A 23,097-nucleotide genomic window follows, 5' to 3' on the forward strand; every position below is an offset into this window, starting at 1 on the left:
AGATTTTTTTTTTTTCCCATGCATGGCTGTACCATCTCTATTCTGGTGCTCCATGTTTGTGTATATAGTATTCATGAATGGCAGTATATGCAATTTAGTGGATGTTACCAAGGGCTTTAAATTTAGAGCTGAAGACTCACGGTTTATACTTTGATTGCAGATTCCAGTTAAATCTGTTCCTTTGGAGATATGGCTTACAACCTTTGTACTGTTTTGTATTCTTAAATATTGTGTTGTTATTTTGTCTTATATATAATTCAAAATATTATTAAAACATACTGATTCAGTTGTCCATATTCATATGCTGAATAGTAATCTGTCACTCAAGCATGAAGTATACCAAACAGCCATAGACGAATCATAGAATCACTTGTTACATTTTAAGCATCAGCATATCGTTTTAAAATGCACGATGTTATGAGACTGGTAAAATCTTAGTTGAGTTTGGTCTGGAAACATTTCAGGTCTTCTTTCAAAAGACAGCATTGTTAGTGCATTATGATGACTCAGAAGACTAGGCATCTTCTGGTATCAAGAGGTTTCCTTCTTTGTTTACATGGGTTGACCAAGACTAAGTTATGGACAGTGTGTTTTTCAAATCATTAGCTGATACAACTAAAAGTTCCAATGCAGACAGCAATGGAAGCTATCAATCTGCTGGTCAAAAAAAGGAGTTGGAAGTAAGTGATTATTTCCAGCCCACCTATCGTGAGAGATAAATCGTTGGGCAAGTATGATCTCATTTATATTATGTGTGGAAAAACACATAACCCACTTCAATTGTACTGAAGTAGATGAATTTTAGAATCCAAAGGCAATTGTATAGGATCTGAACAAAAATAAAATACATGCAATTCTCCTCGTAATTTCTCTCCTTCTATTCCTTCCTTACCTGCATGATTTGAAAAAGGTAGGGTGGAGGAAAATATCTTTCCACTGTTGAAGAAAGACCTACTACAAATAGTTTGTTTTCTGAAACAAGAAGATATTTCAGGCTAACAAGAAATTTTGACATTCTTTTTAATAACATCTCATACAGTAATAGGTGACCTTGCTGTGAATTCATCACGTTTAATAAGAAAAGCAATCTTCCAATACCACATCTTCATTCTAATCCGTATGTCATTCAACTATGTATTTTATGCAGGTTATTCCATAGACAATGAAAATAATTCAAATATATGCAGTCATTTTATCATGCGAAGCTGGCACAATGACAAAAATTGATTTGAAGAGCTTAGACTTTGGTTAGAATCCAAGAAAAACAATATAGCAATAGCATATAGTCTGTGATCGCAGGATTTTTTTTTAAACCATATGTGTTTTCTGCATTCCATATCTTCTGGCTTCTTATATGTAAGGCCTTTTAAAATTCTGAAATCTCAGCTCTTTGGGGCTTTCACCTTATCTTATAGCTGGCATGATATGTCAAATGCTGGTTTGAAACAGGAAATAGAAACAATAATACTTTAGCTTCTATCCAATGCACAGTCACTAGAGTTGCACTAAAAGCGTGCTATGTAGTTAACTTTAGGAAGAGCTGGACAAAAGCGGGCAAAAAAGTCTTCGAAGTTTATAATGTTTCGTGCTGTCACCTCCCATTCACCCAAGCTGTGACTGAATACTTCTACAACTAAGTCAAAGAAGTTATTTACTCTTAAACTTCTTGCTTCCTCGTATACCTACTAGAAGTACTTAGATGTGTGAGTAAAATAGTTTCAGAGAGCCTTTTAGACTTCTTTCCTCTGTCTGTACTGTGATGATTGCTTTTCTTTTCAGACATACATGTGAAATAGGAAATTGTCAAATGAAAAATAGAAGCATTTAAGGGATATGTGTACACTGAATATATAACATACCACAGAAAAACCCCAAAACCTCTCAATTAAATTAGAATGGAAGGATTGTACTTTGAAAGACCATGTTTTTATTAATTATGTAGTTGCCATGGAATACTATTTTTTTTTTTAAATAAATATTGAACTGAGGAATAAGATTCTCTTGTGAGTAATGAGAACGGTAATTATAATGCCTATATTTTGATAGATTATTCACATTTTCTCTAAAATTGGATTTGTAAAATTCCCTGATGGAAGCATGGCTCAACTTATAGTTAGGTTCTAGTAATTTATTAAATTAGAGTGATGAAAAATCATTAGATCACTCAATTTGACTTTCTGTATATCATAGTGTATTAAATTTAGTTCATTTAATCTTGTTTTGATCCAAGTAACTTCCATTTGGTTGAAGAATATTATCCAGGAAAGCATTTGGTCTTGAAGATGTAAAGGGAGCATGAGTGTGATTATTATGGTCAGTCATAATTTTTCTTAAATATTTGTAAGTATTTAAAAAAAAACAAACATTTTTTTGCTTCTATTCCGTACCACTTATCATTTTTCTATGTGTATAACCCAGTTTTGATGCAGATAAGGCATGTGCAGTTAAGACTCATAGCGAGTGTTTTTTACTGAAGACGATAATACATTTGTTTCTTTATTGGGTTTATAAAGAACTGTGCTAGACTTACAGTTCTGAGGACAGCTTTGTATTACTCTTAATACTTCTGTGAACCAGATAAAATTCAGAGTGGGTCCTTTAGCTTTCAGAATAGTGTTTCTGCAAATTTGATTTGTGATGCTGGAGTTACAGAATGCTTACTTTCCTACTGTTACATATTTCACACCAAAAAATGCTTCCGGTTTCTGGTAAGCAAAAATCACAGCCAGTGATTTGTCATGGCAGGAGTGAGAATTGAATGTGTTTGCCCTGCATTGTCAAGAAAAGTTTGACTTTTTCTTAGTGAATAAAGAAACCATTTGCAGTCTTGAATATGCTGGTTTTCTTAGACAAGTAAAATGTAAGATCCAGCCCCATTTTCTCTTTCCCTATCAGCTGGGTTGGGTTGCTTTCTGCTCTGTGATTTTTAATTTGGATACTTTCTAAAATCTATCATTTGGATACTTTCTAAAATACATGCATGCTGTACAGGATGCTTAGTGGAACTGACAGAGAATTCCAGGTTCCATTGAAAGGTGTATATCCCTAAAAGGAAGGTGTTGTGCCATTCATTATTGCAGTCCGATGGAGTTAGTTGAGATCCAGAAACTAAATAACAAAGTAGAAAAGAAGAAATTATGATAGTGGTCTAGGCTTTGGACAGAGAGCTGCCCATAAAACTTGGAGTAAGAAAAGAGTTTGCTAGTGAGAGACAGCTCTTGAGGGCTGTACATGAGGAGCAGGAAGAAGGGCTGGTGGCTGAAGTCAAAATTGTCATGACTTATACAAGATGTAATGACTTGAAATTCAGAGGAGTTTGGAAGTTGTATCTTGGTGGAAAAAAGGTGTAAGACATGATAAAAAGATTATAGACTATCGGAGTAAATTGGCTTCAAGTTGAAGAACCACAGTATTTTCAAACACATACTTAGTTGTCAGTTAAAATGTGCCTGCAATTCTAGAACTTTTTTTGAAGTTTTTTTTTTTTTTTTTTTTAGTCTCTATGCAAAATAAAAAAAAATAGTTTAAATACCTCTCCTCCACATGAGAAAGTTGGTCTTCCGTGCTGGAATATGAATTTCTAATCTACAAAATCCTAGGGCTACTTTCAGGAGCTTTTTTCCTCATTCCTCAGTGATCACTGACCTTTGTGTTTGACTAGTGTATTGGGTTTGTGTGGCAAGGTTTCGGTAGTGGGAGGAAGGGTACAGGGAAGCTACAGGGGTGGCTTCTGTGAGAAGCTTCCCATGTGTCCAATAGAGCCAATGCCAGCTGGCTCTAAGATGGACCCACTGTTGGCCAAGGCGCTACCACCTGTCAATGAAGGTGGTAGTGCCTCTGAAAGAGCACATTTATGAAGAGGAATAAAGACTGTGCAACAACAACTGCAGCTGAAGAGAGGAATAAGGCTACCCAAGAAAAAAAGTTCTGCAGAACCCAGGGCCAGAAGGAAGTGAGGGCATGCTCCAGGCACAGGAGCAGACATTCCCCTGCAGCCCGTGGGTGCAGAGCATGGTGAGGCAGCTGTGCTCCTGCAGCCCATGGAGGTTCATGGAGGAGCAGATGTCCACCTGCAGCCTATGGAGGAGGGCATGCTGGAGCAGTTTTGGTGCAGGACTTGTGACCACACTTGGGACCTGACTGGAGCAGCCTGTTCCTGAAGGGCTGCACCCCATGTAAGGGACCCACACTGGAGCAGCCTGTTTCTGAAGGGCTGCACCCCACGGAAGGGACCACACTGAAGCAGTTCATTAAGAACTGCAGTCTGCGTGAAGGACTCACAATGCAGAGGTTTATGGAGGATTATCTCCTGTGGGAGGGATCCCACCATGTATCAGGGGAAGAGTGTGAGAAGTCTTCCCCTGAGGAGGAGGGAGCAGCGGAGACAATGTGTGATGAACTGACCACAACCCCCATTTCCTGTTCCCCTGCTTGGTGGGAGGAGGTAAAGAAAATTGGGAGTGAAGTTGAGCCCAGGAAGAAGGGAGGTGCGGGGAAAAGGTATTTCAAGGTTTGGCTTTATTTCTTATTACCCTACTCTGATTTGATTGGTAATAATTTCCCCAGGTCAAGTCTGTTTTGCCTCACTAATTGGTGAGTGATCTGTCCCTGTCCTTATCTAGACCACAATCCTTTTGTTATATTTTCTCTCCCCTGTCTACCTGAAGAGGAGGAGTGATAGAGCAGCTTTGGTAGACAGCTGGTGTCCAGCCAGGTCAACCCACTACGATCAGTCAGACCTCATCTGCATTATAGGACCTGAGTTTGAGCAGATGTTTTCTAGAAGACGTGTCTGAAGGAATGTACGTGTTGTACAACTGGAAGAAAAATACTCCAATCTGAGGTAATAGGGACAGATACTTAAAACTTAAGCTTTCAAAAATAGTTGAAGCACAGCTAGGATGAATAGTACTCACACCTCTTCCTGTCAGCTCTCCCATGAACAGATCTCCAGTTGATGCTCTCAGCATTGTTTATGATGATGACATGTTCCATTCTGAACTATAGCAGGGCTGTCAGACTGTCTCCAATCTACAGTGTATGATCACCTCAGCAGGAGCCAGAACAAGTTAAAATTTGTCCCTGCTAGATGCCTAGGATTGAGAGCAACACCTGCAATTTTTAGGTGCAATTTGAGTAACTTTTTTTAGTTAAAAAAAATTAAAACAGAACAAAATGTGTCCAGTTTTTGGGCGGGACAAGCCATGGAAGATCATATTCTTCCTCTCTTGCAAAACCGTATTCTTGCCTCCTGCTCTGGTCTTCTATGTTAAAGGAACACTTTTATGTTTGCCTTTGTAATATTACAGGTATAAAAGCTTGCAAATTCTATTAAAGTGTCTTCTTTGGGACTTCAAGTTTAATGGTGTTTTGTGCATATAAAATGAAATGTTGTAAACGTAAGCCTAGTAAAACAGTTCTGGTTTCTGTGACATATTTACAATATGAAAAAGGCTTATGTCTAAATATCTATAAAATACTGTTTGAAGTTTAGAGTGTACAATACTAAAATAATTTATCTAATATTAAAGCATTCTAATCAAGGAAAAAGAATGTACTAACACTTCACAGATCTTAACAGAAGTGTAAGTAGAATAAATGGGGGTGAATAGGAAGTTTATCATAACCTTCAGGGCATCGTGAATTTCCAAAGGAAATCTGAGCTGAGAAGTTGGCTTCCTTAGTATAGAGCCAGTATTTTCCCATTTCTGTTATGGTGTAGATACTTGATGCATTCATACTCTGGCTTAGTGTAGCACACAAACCTTACTTGATGTTACTCTTGTGGCATTAAAGCTGGCTAGCTATGGTAGTGTAAGCCAGAAGGATAAGTTTATGCTTGAAGTTTTCTAATATTCCCATAGAAGCCTGTCATTTCCCCATAAGAAAGTTCAGGTTTCTCAATAGGCTGTGTTTTATTTAGTAAATTGCTGTGCTTGTAAGAGTTTCATGTGTTATTTAATACAAAATTATGCTGATACATAAAAACTGTATGTAATAGGATGTTTGTTCATCACCTGTAACTCGGAGAAGATTGATACTTAGGAATTAAATAGGAAAAATGTTATGATAAAAGTATGCTAAGACTTGTATTTAATTTCATGGCAGATACGCTTGTTCTAAAGCTCCAATTACTTGATTGATTTGTTTCCCAAGTTTCAGAAAGTAGTATGTTCAAAGTTTTAAATTCTGCATTATCTTTTATTTTTAATGTCATTTAAGGGTGAGTTGCAATTTACCTGCTGTTGTGAAGCTATACCCAGTACTTTTTCTTAACATTGGCTTAGAAATATTTGGAGGGCTACATAGAAAGAGAGTTTTCTCTTATGGTGTGGTACAGGGGATATGCTTAAAAAAGTACAGAAAAAGTTGCCCACCTTCTATCACTGTAAAACAGTAAAATATGAAGATTGTATCTTCTTGAAAAATTCACCATAAAATCATATAAAGTGACAAATATTTCATTGCTAGTAGATGGGAGAATAATTAAGAAAATTCCTGTGCCCACCAGAAATGACACTTTTTTACATGTAGCTCATAGCTCTGATATTGTAGAGGAAAAAACCAAATCTTTTGAATAGTATTCAAAAAGTATTCAAATAGTATTCACTTTGGTTGAACAAAATAATGCTAAGACATTATAATTTTCTGCCTTAACTCCTTGTATGCATTCCAGTATCACTAAGAAAAGGCAATTTAAAACTATAGTAACATTTACAGATACAGAGAAGCTGACAATTTTCTTACTTTTTCAATATTTTCAATAAATAAGAAAAACAGGCTGTAAGCAGATATTTCAAACTATATGAAATACATATAACAATTTACACATTTTTAATAATTTTAAGTACAAAATACTACAAAAATAACACAAAGTTTATGAAAAAGCTGGTATCTAATAAACTGTCAGGTTTTACAAGGAAATTATAATTCACCCTTTAGGTCTTTGTTTTGGGTTCAGCTGTAGCAGTCATTTTTCTCCTTCTTAGTAGCTGGTGCAGTGCTTAAACCATGACAATCTTCTAATACAAGAATACTTGTTCAAGCATGCCTTCCATCTTCCATCACTGCAGTAAGGATTTATTGTTAGACATTTTTAATGTATATTTCTCTGGTGCACTTTATGACTCTTCTCTGCCCTTTGTTTCATTCTCCATAAATGTTATGAGAGCAGTGTGTCTAATCAACACACTGAGGCGCTGGAGGAAATTCTAGCAATGAACCTTGGTCAAAGATACTTAGCTTGAAAATCATCCATTTCACTCCTGGTATGTGTGTTTATTCTGTCTCTCCTAGTACAAACAATTAGTATAATAATACTTCTTAAGGTTAAAGTTTCTTTTCTCTCTTAAAAAGGTTTCTTTTTCCTAAAGAATTACAAGTAGTTATGCAGCTGTAAGTCAGCCTTAGATGATGGACAAGATGATCAAGTCTTGATTTACAGTGTTTTTCTTGCTGGTGTTCTGTAACTTTGTTGCCTCACCTGGCTCAAGATTCTCTGCTTCTTCCTTAATGCTGTTTAAACAAGTGCAGAACAAATAGGAGCCACTGTTTTAAAAGAATCAAGTCAAATTCATAAAATTCATGAATCAGCAAGTTACTAAACATATACCCCGTTGTATTTAGAGAAAGGAAACATTAGCATTCTCTGTAGTTCTGAAGGTTCTAAACCCTAGCAAAGCTAGGAAATTGTTGGACTACAGCTGGAAAGCAGAGATAACTGACTTACTGAGAAAAAGCAGTTCCCTTGAGTAGCACATTTGAGGTAACTTCAGTGCTGTGAAAGTACATGATCTACAAAATAAACTTTGGAGAACAGTGCTTGAGAGCATTCAGATTGTTTTGGTTCTGTCTTCTCTGCACCTTAAGTGTTTGTGAAATAAATCAGGATGGGGCCATCCTGGGTGTTTCACAAAAATAAGGTGACATTTCAGAAACATCAACAAGAAGTGTTCTGGCAACCATAAACATCATAGTTCAGAACCACCCAACAAATCAGTAAACTCATCTTAAATACAAATGAAATTGTAGAGACCTCCAGTATTGTCCTATTGCAAGAGAAAGGAAGGGCAGACTAGAAGTTTAGATTCCCATGCTTATCTATTTTCTGGTTATCTATTGTGTTTTATTCAGTGCAGCTGAAACGAGTTATCTCCTCTGTCGTTTTTGAGGTCAAATCTGAAGTTGGATGTGTATTACAAATAATTCCATCAGATAGTTTTTGGGTTGGTTTTTTTTCAGATATAAGGAAAAACAGATTTCCAAGAAGAAAAGAATCTGTTCCGTTACAGATGTTAGTAAATGAATCAGGCACATAGAACTAGTCAGATGTGCTGCCTTCTTACTATTTTTTTAAAAGTATACAGACTAGAAAGAAATTGCAGGACATTTTCAGTTATGATTTTAAAGTTGTTTGTGTTGCTGTTTGCACAGTTCTTTAATGTAGGTGCTCTCTTGGGAAGTGAGGAGCCATAGTGGTTGGAAAAAAGAGCTGCTGGGTTAAACATCTCTCTTTGAGACAGTATGTGGAAAGGTAACTTCATAGTAAAACTGTTGCGTCACCTGTCAAGACTTCTTACTTTCCCTTCACTAATCTGGCTGAGACAAAATTATACTGGTAACTTTTAACAAGCTTTTTAAGCCAGTGAAAGAAATACAGTCTGCATCTGTTTAATGAGTTTGAAAAAGTAAATTAAGTAAATTATAAGAGTGGCTCCACAAAAAGTATTTTATGTTTCTTCCTGTTTTCCTTGTCTTCCCATACCAATCTAATTGCAAACATGCTTTCATAAAAGACATAGCTTTAATATAATGAATGCCAAATATAACCAACATGCTGTGATGGAAATAAAACTGATACTTTGGACAAAAATGTATTTTCATCTGCAGTCCTGGCCATAGGAGTGCAAATTACTGGGCCGTAATGGCATGCTGCCACTACTGTCTTTGGAAATAGATGACAGTAATTGCAAAATCTGTTTTCAAGCATCAGAAAAGGATTACCTGCACCTAATGGTCAGTTTCCTCCTAATTCAGAAGCAGGGGCAAGTAGAAGAACCTTCTTGGAAAGGGACAGATGATTTAGATGAATGAATATTCATTAAAAAATAAGAATACCATCAGCTCATGAAAAGACATTGAGTTCCTGAGTGCATCAGGAATTGCAGCTTGTATGCACTGACATGCTTTGTATCATGTATACTGCTGCCACCATCAGCAACATCAGCCTTTTCACAAGGAGAACTGGTGGAAGAAGGAAATCTATTGACTACAAAATTTATTCCTTTTTCCCCCTTTTTTTAGTCCCCAAACGCAAAAATTTTAGTTCCCAAACAGTTGAAGTCAGTCATTGCTTTGACAAATGAACTAACTAGGGATAACCTGGATATCAGATATAGAAAGAATGACCCAATTCACCTCTTTCCCACATACCCAAATGCCCATTTCTATAAAGGCGTTATTAATAGATATTATAAAAAACCAAGGGTTTCTATTTTAAGAAATTGGACAGAGGAAATTAAAAGAACTGTTTGTATCTGAAATATCCCTAATTCTATGAACTTATGGCAGTTGAGAACTAGGTCGGTAAAGTGTATCTTTCACTACAAAATTCTGTTTTAGTTTGTTGCATTGCACATCTAAGTTCTTCACTGCCAAAATATCTATCAATATTGAACACTGATCATAATAATTAACAGTGGTCTGAATGTTTCATTATAATTCATACATTACTTAGACATTGTTTATGAAGCTGCTTTGCTTCATAAACATGCCTGCTAGAGGATGTAGGAAGGCAGCTAGGATGACTAAGGCCTCCTAAGAATTAAACCCGGCGAGAAGGGTCAAGGACAGCAAAAAGAGCTTTTTCAAATACATGGCAGACAAAACTAACACCAGAGGCAATGTAGGCCCACTGATGAACGGGATGGGTGCCCTGGTGACAGAAGATACAGAGATGGCAGAGTTACTGAATGCCTTCTTTGTCTCTGTCTACTCTGCTGCGGGCAGTCCTGAAGAGTCCTGTACCCCTGAGACCTCAGATGAAGTCAGGTCAATGGAGCGGTTTGCCTTAGTCGATGAGGAATGGGTTAGAGACCGGTTGAGCAATCTGGACATCCATAAATCCATGGGTCCAGATGGGATGCACCCGCGGGTGCTGAGGGAACTGGCGGAAGTCATTGCTAGACCACTCTCCATCATCTTTACCAAGTCTTGGGAAACAGGAGAGGTGCCTGGGGACTGGAGGAAAGCAAATGTCACTCCAGTCTTCAAAAAGGGCAAGAAGGAGGACCCGGGTAACTATAGACCGGTCAGCCTCACCTCCATCCCTGGGAAAGTGATGGAACACCTTATCCTTGGTGCCATCTTAAGGCATATCAAGGATAAGAGGGTTATGAGGGGCAGTCAACATGGCTTCACCAAGGGGAAGTCATGTTTGACCAATCTCTTAGCCTTTTATGAGGAAATAACACGGTGGATGGATGATGGCAGAGCGGTGGATGTGGTCTACCTTGACTTCAGCAAAGCATTTGACACAGTCTCCCACAGCATCCTCACAGCTAAATTGAGGAAGTGTGATCTGGATGATCGGGTAGTGAGGTGGACTGTGAACTGGCTGAAGGAGAGAAGGCAGAGAGTTGCAGTCTACGGGGCTGAGTCTAGTTGGAGGCCTGTAACTAGTGGAGTGCCTCAAGGGTCAGTACTGGGACCAGTATTATTTAATATATTCATCAACGATTTAGATGAGGGAATTGAGTGTACTATCAGCAAGTTTGCTGATGACACTAAGCTGGGAGGAGTGGCTGACACGCCAGAAGGCTGTGCTTCCATCCAGCGAGACCTGGACAGGCTGGAGAGTTGGGCAGGGAATAACTTGAAATATAACAAGGGAAAGTGTAGAGTCCTGCATCTGGGCAGGAACAACCCCAGGTTCCAGTATAGGTTGGGGAACGACCTGTTAGAGAGCAGTGTAGGTGAGAGGGACCTGGGGGGTCCTAGTGGACGACAGGATGACCATGAGCCAACACTGTGCCCTTGTGGCCAAGAAGGCCAATGGCATCCTGGGGTGTATTAGAAGGGGGGTGGTTAGTAGGTCGAGAGAGGTTCTCCTTCCCCTCTACTCTGCCCTGGTGAGACCGTATCTGGAATATTGTGTCCAGTTCTGGGCCCCTCAGTTCAAGAAGGACAGGGAGCTGCTGGAGAGAGTCCAGCGCAGGGCAACGAAGATGATTAAGGGAGTGGAGCATCTCCCTTATGAGGAAAGACTGAGGGAGCTGGGTCTTTATAGTTTGGAGAAGAGGAGACTGAGGGGTGACCTTATTAGTGTATATAAATATATAAAGGGGGAGTGTCACGAGGATGGAGCCAGGCTCTACTCAGTGGCAAACAATGATAGGACAAGGGGTAATGGGTACAAACTGGAACACAAGAGGTTCCACTTAAACTTGAGAAGAAACTTCTTCTCAGTGAGGGTGACGGAACACTGGAACAGGCTGCCCAGGGAGGTTGTGGAGTCTCCTTCCCTGGAAACATTCAAAACCCACCTGGACACATTCCTGTGTAACATTATCTAGGTGTTCCTGCTCCGGCAGGGGGATTGGACTAGATGATCTTTTGAGGTCCCTTCCAATCTCTAGCATACTGTGAAGCTGTATTTTTATATGTGATATTAAAAAATACTTTGTATAATAATCCAAGGTTTCAGTCAGACCTTCCGTGTCTCTAATGTAGCATATGGCTTTCTGCATTTATGAAATATCGTATGTTGAGCTAGGTACATGCAGGCTTTGCTACATACTATGTATTCCATAGTGAGATATCCCACAATGAAATGGTGCCTTTTTGATAATTAAAAAATTAAAGAATCGTTTGGGTTGGAAAGGACCTTAAGATCAGCTAGTTCCAACACCCCTGCCGTGGGCAGGAGTGCTTCACACTAGATCGTGTCATGCAAGGCTCTGTCCAGCCTGGCCTTGAACACTGACAGGGATGGAGCATTCACAACTTCCCTGGGCAACCTGTTCCAGGGACTCACCACCCTCACAGCAAAGAACTTCTTCCTTATATCTAACCTGATCTTCCCCTGTTTGAGTTTAAACCATTGCCCCTTGTCCTATCCCTACAGTCTCTAATGAAGAGTCCCTCTCCAGCATCCCTATAGGCCCCCTTCAGATACTGGAAGGCTGCTATGACGTCTCCACGCAGCCTTCTCTTCTCCAGGCTGAACAGCCCCAACTTTCTCAGCCTATCTTCATACAGGAGGTGCTCCAGTCCCCTGATCATCCTCGTGCCCTCCTTTGGGCTTGTTCCAACAGTTCCATGTCCTTTTTATGTTGAGGACACCAGAACTGTACACAATACTCCAAATGAGGTCTCATGAGATCAGAGTAGGGGGACAGGATCACCTCCTTTGACTTGCTGGTCACGCTCTTTTTGATACAGCCCAGGATATGGTTGGTTTCTGGGCTGTAAGCACACACTGCTGTCTCATGCTCAGTTTCTTGGACCCCCAAGTCCTTCTGAAGGCAGGGCTGCTCCGAATTACTTCTTTGCCCAACCTGTAACTGTGCCTGGGATTGCAGAACCTTGCACTTCACATTGTTGAATGAACTTCATGAGGTTGGCATTGGCCACCTCTTGGGCCTGTGAAGGCCCCTTTGGATGGCATTCCTTCCCTCCAGAGTAGTGAGTGAACCACACAGCTTGGTGTCATTGGCAAACTTGCTGAGGGGGCACTCAATCCCACTGTTTTTTCCCCGCAAGTGGTTGAATGGAAATAAAAGGCAGACTAAGAAAGTGGATTTTTAGGGCTGTGTATGCTATTAAGAAATACTCCGTTCATTTGCTTGGTTTATGTCAGACTAATCAGGCATATGTTGTTTTTTTTTTAGGAATAAAAGTAGTAATTTAAGTAAAGATAGTCTCTGTAGTGAAAGTCTTTCCAAGAAAATGCTCTGTGACTTCTAGTTTTAATTTTGTGGTTGATGATCAAATTAAAGAGTAATTAAAGCTAATAGCTAATAATAAATATTATTAAAGCTGTAGCTCCATGTATATAGTAGTGCAGTATATAAGTATGTAAGTATATAAGTAGTTTATATATCCAAGTATATAAGTAGCGCAGGATTTCTAACGTGAGGATTCTTTCACCCTATGTTATTTTCTGGAGTCATATCATCTTTGCTGAAGGTTAACTAATTTGTTGCCTGGAAATCTCTGTTGGCCAAATGCCACCCAGAGGTTTCTAACTGTATTTTTTTGCTGATTTTTAGTCATCTTGTTTCCAATGTACCGTGCCAAAGCGGAACTCTAATAGAAGTGCTCCAAGTCACTGTGTGAGTGGATACAGAGAGGGAGTGCACATACGGCATGGCACTGGAAATTGCAAACCTCATGTTCTGCTTGAATTACCATTGGCTGCTGTGTGCCTATACTGTACTGTTAGAGCAATATCACCTATTCTGTATTTGTGCTTGTTTACCAATCCGTGTGCCAGTGCCACAATGTATACTCCTTATCTAGGTGCAATACCAAATAAGGACTGAGTGCTCTGTATTTATCTTGCAAGAATATTGTTAATTTTCTTTAAAAGCTTTATAAAATAAGGAAAATGCTTCCAAAACTCTGTGGGAAAACGGAAGTTATGTAATTGTGCAGTGTTCTGAGATTTGAATAAACTAAACAGAACTTAACCGATTCTGATTCTCTGCTAAAGACATCCCCTGTACTAAATGTGTTCTTTTTGATCTAAAGTGGTTTCTGTAAAGGTGACTAAGTTTTAAGAGGTGTCTGAGGCTACAGAAAAGTAACAAGTTATTTCTCTCTTCTTTTGGGCAGTTTTGGTATGAATCATGATGGAATTGGAAATTCCTGTGGGACGAAAGGTCATGAAGCAGCAAAGCTAATGGCAGCTCATATTACAGCAAACACCAACCCTTTCTCTTGGTCAACCTGTAGTCGGGATTACATTACCAGCTTTTTAGAGTAAGTAATCTCTCAAGAAAAATCTTGAGTTTTCAAAAAATTGACACTTTTCAGAATAAATAGTTGAGATTCAGTGACCTGTTCTTACGTTTTACATTTATAGAATGAAATCACATAAATACAGCAAGTCACTTGAGATTTTTATTCTGTAAGCCACCTTTTCTATGTAACGGCAAAAGTTTCTGCTCCATTCCCACTTTGCAGTTCTCATTATTAATCTGTGCAAAACGTTTTGAAGTGCTGATTGTATCCCATTACTTCATAAATCCGAGGGTGAGAAATAGAGGAAGGTGGAATTTGTCTGTGAATGATGGGCATTGTTTTTAAATATGCAAATGTGAGGCAATCTAAAGAAGGTAGCAGAGCCATAGCCCTGTTGCCCTGTTACTTGTACATTTCATTCTCCAGATTTTTTTCATGCAGTCTTGTGGGGTTTTATCTGTCAATGTCCTTTGGTACCATCAGTGAGACTATAAAAAGATTATATGGGAGGATGTCATAGATCTTGATATTAATACCTCAAAATTATGCTAACCTATACTTCTGTGGCGATTTGTATCAAGTACATTACTACCTGTAATTTTACTTCTGTATGAAAAAAAACAGTCAAAATATGTTGGTCTTGACACCATGCTCATACCAATGTATGCATTGGTATATATGATGCATAAGGAAGCCTTTATATGTATTTTCACTTGTGGAAGACAAACACAGAACTGAGTTCATTGAGAACAGATTAATAACAGGATTTTTTTAAATGGCGTAATACATGCTTTGTGGGAGCAAATGTCAGTTGGTTCGTAGGTTCAGTGTCATCAATGTAATAATTCCTTCAAGAAATAAAGGTTGCTCATTAATGAAGACACATAACTGTTTTAGGGGATGGACTTAAATCACTGAAGTTGTCTAACTATGAGATTACTAAGAGCAAAATTAGTTTCTCTTTCTCTTTAAGGGATATAACCTCACAATAAGGTGCTGTATTCTGAATCTTACCTAAATGGAGCCATCCAGACCAATACATTTTCTTTAGGTTGGTTCAAATGTAGTTTCCCATGCAATACAGAGGGTCTCTGAATTGTTCTGAAGAGGTGTTGGAGCTCCTGTAGAGTCAGTGGGCAGAGGCAAATGTTTGATGTTGGTGCTGTTCAGAGAGAAAAAAGCATCTCTTCAGTTACTGTGTCAGGTAAAGGCATTTTGTATCACCCTGCTGAACTGTGCACTCACACAGTTTTTGTATCAAAGTGTTTTAAAATGAGGGTTGAATAAAATAAAGCATACTGGGTAAAGTCATACTTATATATATGTATGATACACATTTCTCACTATATAAATGTATTTTCTCTGGAGGTCTATATATGTATTAATTGAATAATTTTTTATATATATATATATAAAAAATATATATATATATTTAAAAGACTACCATTATAAAGATAGGGTAGTTTTGTTTTATCTTTTCACCACAATCATTCATCAGGGATTTCCAGTTATCTGTGTTAATTCAACACTTCCCATTAGTAGTATTTCTAATATATCATGTAGCCTGTTTTTAACTATGACAAAGAATATGGTTTTCACTTCACTTCTGAGAGATTATTTCACAGCTTTGTAGTTCTGACTGTAATATAACAGTTCAGGTATTTTCTTGTAACATTTGGGGGTTTGTTTCTTACTGTTACAGTTCTGTCATTCTCTGTCTCATTTACTTCTATTTGTTGCTTTCCTTTGGGGTCCATTTTGATCTCATAATTGTACTCATAATAAGTTGTCTATTGATAAAGACATAATTCAACAGATAGTTAAGAAGTCATTTCTTATTTATGGGTTTAGAGAAGGAAACAGTAAAATTCTGTGGCTTGTGTTATGCTGCAGATAAAATAGAACTGAATATTTGTACATAAAGTTCCCGCACAGTTTCAGCCTCAATGATTACACGTGGCAGCATCAATAATAAATTCTTTATAATATTTTAGTTATATATTTTTAACTTGGCTGTAGATGTTATTTTTTTCAAAGCCACTTTGGCTAAACATTATTTTATGTATTGCAATTAAGATTATCTTTTCACATTGTATAGGATATTGTGTCAAATAACTAAGAGCCAGAGAGAATGTCTTCATCTACTTACTTTGTAATCTGTTTTTTAAAATGTCAAATTTCTCAAACATGATGTATCAATTATGAGTCTATGCTATGGTTTTAATAATCTATAAATGAGTTGATATTTTTTCCTTAAAATGATTTTTTTATTATTTCGTAGAGTAGCCTGTAAAATTGTAGGTTTTTTCTCCAGTTTCTAGTTTTCTCCCTAGCTTTTCGTGTCATCTCCTCAATGACAGCAGGAAGCTGTTGAGATAGTTACACATGTACCTGCAGGACAACTGTCAGAGGCCTTTATCACTTCTCTTTGCTCATTCACACCTTTCCTCAAGGCAGAACAGCTGTAAGAGCAGATACTTTTCTGTTGCAGGTAATTATCAGTGAGGAAGAAGCAAATTAAAATCGCAAGTTTCATGTGGTAGCAATTCCCTGACTGCTCCTATAAAAACAGAACAGTCTGCATGCAGGCAGGAAAAATGATTCAGATTTTTTTTAATGGTTCTTCATAACTTAGTAACAGATGAGGAAAATGCTGTAGAGGCGAAGCCTCAAGATGTTGTCATCTGTGTCTCCAGATAGATTAGACTCTTCTGCCTTTCTTTCTGTTTTACCTCAAGAATGGGAAAACGGCTTGGACAGGACCCTATAGACTACAAACAAGAAAAAGTGTTGGTTTTTTTGTTTGTTCGGGGGTTTTATTCTGTGCTGTATGAGTATGGCTAGTTTAGGATACATTTAGCTGTGTCTAACAATAAAGAACATGAGGGTATGAAATGCAGATATGACAGCAGGAAACTGAGTCTGTGAGTCTGTGTGACGTTCCACAACACCAAGGTTTATCAGCTAGGGTCTGGATACAGGTTTGGGCAGGGCTGTCATGGCATGAGGATAATGCAGCTGGAATGAATTTCACTAGAAATCGCATGTTCACAGTGTTACATGGTAAGGTGGATTAATGTGGATTATTTACCAGTTAACCAGTTTAGGTCACCACTTGTTACAGCTGCTTTGCACTGTGTGCCATTTTATAGTGTAGATACCCCTTTGTCCTTTATGATGAGACAAAAGTATTTTGAAGCAGAAGTCATCCTGGTGACAGTCAAAGTAGAGCCTCACCTTCATCCTTCTCTTCCTGACAACTTTCTTATATCTACACCCAGAAACAAATATTCCAGACTGAGGCTACTGAGGAATAGCCATTAAGGATCACTTGCAAGGTATCAGTTCAGTCAGGCACTGGTTGGGAAAGCAATTTATTTTGCAGAGTTGTGGGCAGAGGATAAATATGACTCAAAGGATGACAGTGAGACAAAGCAAAGCTATATATTGCAAATAGATCTATTAGGACCTCAAGAAGGATGGCCAGCCAGGTTCTGAAATGGCCAAAGAAAATAATTTTGTTCTGGGGTGAACATTCCTTCTAGCACATAATAGCTGTTGTCTTAAGCTTTATATTAGAGTGAAAGATTGACTGAATTTGGTATATCAACTGAGTCGTTCATAAGTGCTTTACAATGGCTTTAAATTTCACTAACCTTTTATGGAATTAAATGTAAAAATACTCACAGAGGATTGAAGGGTTTGAGAGCAGTGTCTGAAAACAGATACCCTTGTGAGAGGAATAGAAGCCCTTAATGTCTGTTTATAGGAGAAAAAATAAGCCTAAAAATACTGTTTGTGACTGGCAAGCAAATAGTATAAATTTCGTTCTGTGCAGCATGTGTACATACGTATATATATAATATTTATATAACGTGCAAGTTGCATTTTATCTGACGTGTTTTGTACAGTTGTCTGTAGAGCCATGGAGATACAAAGAAGAGAACTTTTTGCTTAGAATTTTTTACTCAGTTATTCTTATGCTTTGTAATGACAAAATCTGGTGCTTTCTGGAATTGTTGTTTGTTAATTATGTCAGGATCAGATATGAGAAGTTGTTAGAAGAAGCCAGATGGCCAACTTTTGTCTTTCAAAGGCAGGATTGTTTTTAGAAGATGACTGGAGAAGAACCAAGAGTCTTCAGACTATTTGAATAAGTCATACATATCACAGGAAATTCTTGGGAGAGTCTTTAAGATTGCCATGCAGCAGGATTTATGTCTGAGACTACACCTTTCTAACTCTGGAAAGGAGCCAAAAGAACCTTGGCCGAAGCACATCCAGGTAGACAATATTTAAAGAAATTGTGAAGGGCAAAATCAACAGCAGATTCTCATTAACTGTTTGATGAAATAAATATAGGACAATAAATTGGCCTATATTTTGTAGTTCAGTATAACTGAAATATAGGGGGGCCTATACTGATGCTGGGGAGGGACTCTTCATTAAGGACTGTAGTGATAGGACAAGGGCTAATGGGTTAGAACTTAAACAGGGGAAGTTTAGATTGGATATAAGGAGGAAATTCTTTCCTGTTAGGGTGGTGTGGCACTGGAATAGGTTGCCCAGGGAGGTTGTGAATGCTCCATCCCTGGCAGTGTTCAAGGCCAGGTTGGACGAGGCCTGGGGTGATACGATTTAGTATGAAGTGTCCCTGCCCATGGCAGGGGTGTTGGAAGTAGATGATCTTAAGGTCATTTCCAGCCCTAACGATTCTATGATTCTGTGATTCTATAATCCCACACTTTCAAGGCCAGATAGATTTTGGCAGGTGGATGATTTTGATAGATGGACCAGTAGATTTTTTTCTGGTATGGCAGCTTGGTAATTACTCAAATGAATAGAGGAACACTTTGAACACAGACCATATTGTGAAATAAAGTATACATTAAGGAAATTGCAAATTTTTTACTACCAAACAAAAGAAAAATCAAGTATTATGAAAAGATTGTGCAAAATTAGTCTTTCATATGAAATATATAATAAGACAGATTCAGCCTTGCATAAAAGATTGGGAAGTAGTAGAATTTGTTATGAGAGTGATTGATAAATTGACATCAATATATTAATTTCCCTATCATTCAAGAATATTTTCATTTAGTAATCCTGCTCTGGTTCATTTTAAACATACCACTCCAAATCACACTTCCATTACTTATGCCCTGATTCTGCAAATATTTATGCTAGTATCTATAGACTCTTGAGCTTGAGTTTGCAGAGTTTATTCATTAATGTCAATTTAAGCAGTTTTTGTAACCTGTACAGAAATACATTCCGGTGCTCTCTAAAACATATGTTAAGATATGAAGTAAGGATTCTGTTAGGCGCCGAATGTTATATGTAGACGTATAAATAATTCTTGGGTTTATATGTATGTGTATAAAATGCACCGTGTTGATAGTTAGTAAATTTTACTTTTTTCACTATATTGTGAATAAAATATATTCCTCATATAATATGGTAACAGAGTTGATTAAACTATTATAAATAAATACTATCGATACATTTATGTATGTGATTGTTTATCATAGATAATGAAATATTTATGATACATTTAATTTATGATGGATAATCATAGTTTGCATTATAGTCTACATCATTATTATCCATAAGCCAACATTCAAAACCTACTTTCAGTGCCAGTGTTTGGGGATCTTTTCTTCAACATTGAAGGAGTTGTGTTGTACTGTGTATATTGCTGAGATATTTTGGAATAGATACTATAATAGGAGCATATATCCTGAAAGGTCAACATCCATGGTTTTTTCTTTTTGTCTTTATTGGCTTTGGATACAGTAGTGATGGCTATCTAGAAATGATGATCCTCAGTTTTGCATTGTTCAGTTTGTAAAGTTTTTATCATTGAATCCCTGCTTCTTGTTATTTAGATCAAACCATTAGCAGTGATAGCATGTCTGAGATCTTAGGCTTTCAGAGTGCTCTAGAACCCTTGGTATTCTTCCAGACAGAGGATTAATTTGCTATCCTGTGATATTGAAATATACAATAATGTTTAAATTACATTACAACAGTCTCTTGGCCCCTACACTGTAATACTGAATGAATGACATCAAGCTTAGCTATTTTATAACTTAAACCACTCCCACTATGTTACACAAAACCTCATGAAATCAGCCTAAAATTAAGAAAATCAGAAAGTCTTTTGAGTGCTAGTAGTATCTTGTGGAGTAAATAGATGAAAAGATGAGTTTGAGATCATCTTATTTCTATTGTAGACACTAAAGGTTTATCCACTACCTGTTCAAAAATGTAAATGCTCTGTAGGTTTTTTTGACTTTGTATATGTTTCTTATAGAAGATAAAATCACAAAGCTCAAAAGTGGTTGTGAGTAGTAATGTTCTAAAATGGCAGAGATGAAGGTATTTGAGCATTCTTTTCCATCCTATTATCTTTTCTCACATCTACACAAAGGGCTGTTTTCACTTTATAGGCCAGATTGATAATAACTAAGATCTCTGTTTATAAAGTGCTCTGAAGCCATTGTTCTTGCACCCGTTTAGTTTATTTCTCTAGATTTATCAGATTACTTTTCTCAAGTGTGTTGAGTTTTTTATTTTGGTGGAGCAAAGAGAAAGAGAGAACAAGGACATAGACTCAAGAGTATTACCATTCCTGAGTCCAGTGGAAGTTATGTGAAAAGCATACATGGTCCCCAGCCTATATTCATCACTTGCAGAGCTTTGGTGAGACCTTTCATTACCAATGGAAAGTCCCTTGTTTTATCAGAGTGTTTTACAACACATGCTATTTCTTTTCCTAAACGTTTCAGTTTAAAGAATACAGTATCAGGTTCTCACACGAAGTTTGTATAATATGTCAATTTTCTTTAACGCTTGACAGAAATAAGAGAACTGAAGCAGAAGGAAACAAAGACAGGTATTTTCAGTCCGAGAGGTGGTGATGTAATGCAGCTAGTAAGTGAATGACTGCTTAGTCATTTTCTTGCTTTTTTGCTACAACTATTTCATTATGGTGGATATTCTGGCATTAGAGCAGAAGAGGCATATTTTTCTATTTACTACAAGGATTTTGACTTTCTGCAACTCTGTGTCTGTAGAGTAAGTGTGCTCTAATTTTCAGGTTCAGTGAATTTAAAAATTTAGATCTGATTCTTTAATCCATGAAGGGATACATATGCCCACAGAAAGGGTCACCAAAGGTTTTAAAGGTTTTTAAATGCTGTGCCCATGGCTGTCTTTTTACAGGACTACAGTTTACCAAATCTATGGAAATGTTCCCATTATATACAATACTAGCTCAAGCTGATGTAAAATGCTAAACTTCCCACTGCTTGTTTTAGCAACATTCTTATGTGGAATTTTGTCCAGACAATGCAGAAAAATCAGATTGTATTTGAGTTATTTTCATCTTGAAATTATTAACATGTACTCCTTATACACTGAATACAACACCGAAATATTTCAAAAGTATGTAGGATAGTTTCCAACTTCTGTTATTAGAAAATGTATATGCTTGCAATAATGTAAACTGGAATAAAACAGGTAACTGCATTATTTCTTATGCCAGTTGGTATTTTAAAGGCAGATTTCAGCTGAGGTGGTGTTGTGTAGTTAAATCACAGTAAATTAATTTGGATTAGTAATCAAATATCTTTTTTTTTTTCCATATATTTACCTGGTTATTGCATTAGCTACTGTTTGCCTTCCTCTGTTGTTTGTTGCTTGTTTTTTCCAAAATGTTTATTGCAGTATTTCAAAGGATTGAATAGAATAGTGTTAAAATGAGAACATAAAATGTGTAGTTGAAGGGGGGGGGTTTGCTCTTTTTTTTTATCTGCAGATGAAAAGTATAGAAAATTGGAGGTCTCCAAAACACAGTGTAGTACATTCATTTCTGAAATTATGTTCCTTTGGCAAGGTGCATGGAAAAGATTTGAGAAAAAAACCCATAAGTGCTGGCAAAATTTGTAGGAATGCTGGAAAAATATTTAGAGCATTGGCATAAGATTTCTTTAAAAATCCTCACTTATTCACATGTGAAATGAAAGTTAAAAAGCATCTGTCCTCTTTTATGCGCCCTGACTAATAAAACTGAATAATTATATTTAGCAAAGTACAAAGTTTTTTAAGCTGAGTTCTGTCTGCATTTGGCTTTCTTTGTTATTTATTCCACTACACTAAAATATTGTGGTTGAATATGGACATATTTTGGAAAGAAAACACCAATCCCCAACCAAAAGAGTGAATATAAAAGAAGAAAATATTGCAATTTTCAAAGAAGGTGAACTTCTTTCTAACATGATTTTTTTAAGACTAAATATTATTAATACAATAAAAATATGTTTTATCCATACAAATTAGATAAATTTGAAGATCCTTCAAAACCTTTACCACAGTAACTGTTTTGTTCACTCAAATGGAAGAAAAGCATGCATATTAAGATCCTAATCCAATAAACATTTAGTCATATTGACATTTAAATGTGTTCTACTTTTGTCTGTCAAGCTGCTTATATCTATAAAGTTGCACTTAGCTCTTTGAAGGATGAGAAGGATCACTAAGAATTGCAAACTGAATTTCCTTTATTTGCTTAATTTGTTTATTTTCCATTCTATGACCAAATATAGCTATTCTTCAGTGAAAACAAATAAGAATCTTAAAACAAAAATGAAAATCAGTCTTGTGTGGCTCAGAAATTATCACACTTTTAAAAACAATGATTTATGAAATCCATTTCACGATCTGAAATAAGTAGTTTTGTTAATAATAATGATGAAAAATTATATTAAAATCTTAATTCCCTCTATTTTTTCTTTTTACTATGGGTGTACCATCTTACTGTTTGTTTATTGCAGTTATATTTGTTTCACACCCAGTGCTGTTAAAAGTAAGAACTAGATACATGATATCATTACTGTGATTTACAGTCAGGAGAATTCCTAATTGATTTGGTCCTTTATGTTGAACAGTTCGGGCCGTGGTACTTGCCTTGATAATGAGCCTCCCAAGCGTGACTTTCTTTATCCAGCTGTGGCCCCAGGTCAGGTGTATGATGCTGATGAACAGTGTCGCTTCCAGTATGGAGCAACATCCCGCCAATGTAAATATGGGGTAAGAAGTCTTAATCCTTATGCTGAGTGTTCTGCTTAG

General features: G+C 37.1%; 1 protein-coding gene across 3 annotated transcripts in view; it reads left to right on the forward strand.

Annotated features, from left to right (window-relative positions):
* The window catches only part of ADAMTS6 (ADAM metallopeptidase with thrombospondin type 1 motif 6), a 151,757-nt gene that overhangs the window by 58,729 nt on the left and 69,931 nt on the right, over positions 1-23,097 (forward strand). For all 3 annotated transcript variants that reach the window (XM_061475698.1, XM_061475700.1, XM_061475699.1), the window contains exons 10-11: positions 13,837-13,983; positions 22,917-23,058. In XM_061475698.1, the coding sequence (XP_061331682.1) occupies positions 13,837-13,983; positions 22,917-23,058 (289 nt within the window). The remainder of the gene's footprint in view (positions 1-13,836; positions 13,984-22,916; positions 23,059-23,097) is intronic.

Source organism: Pezoporus flaviventris, unplaced genomic scaffold, assembly GCF_033815535.1.
Source record: "Pezoporus flaviventris isolate CSIRO_AGI_PZ_B2104156 unplaced genomic scaffold, CSIRO_AGI_Pfla_v1 ptg000089l, whole genome shotgun sequence".
Taxonomy (NCBI): Eukaryota; Metazoa; Chordata; class Aves; order Psittaciformes; family Psittacidae; genus Pezoporus; species Pezoporus flaviventris.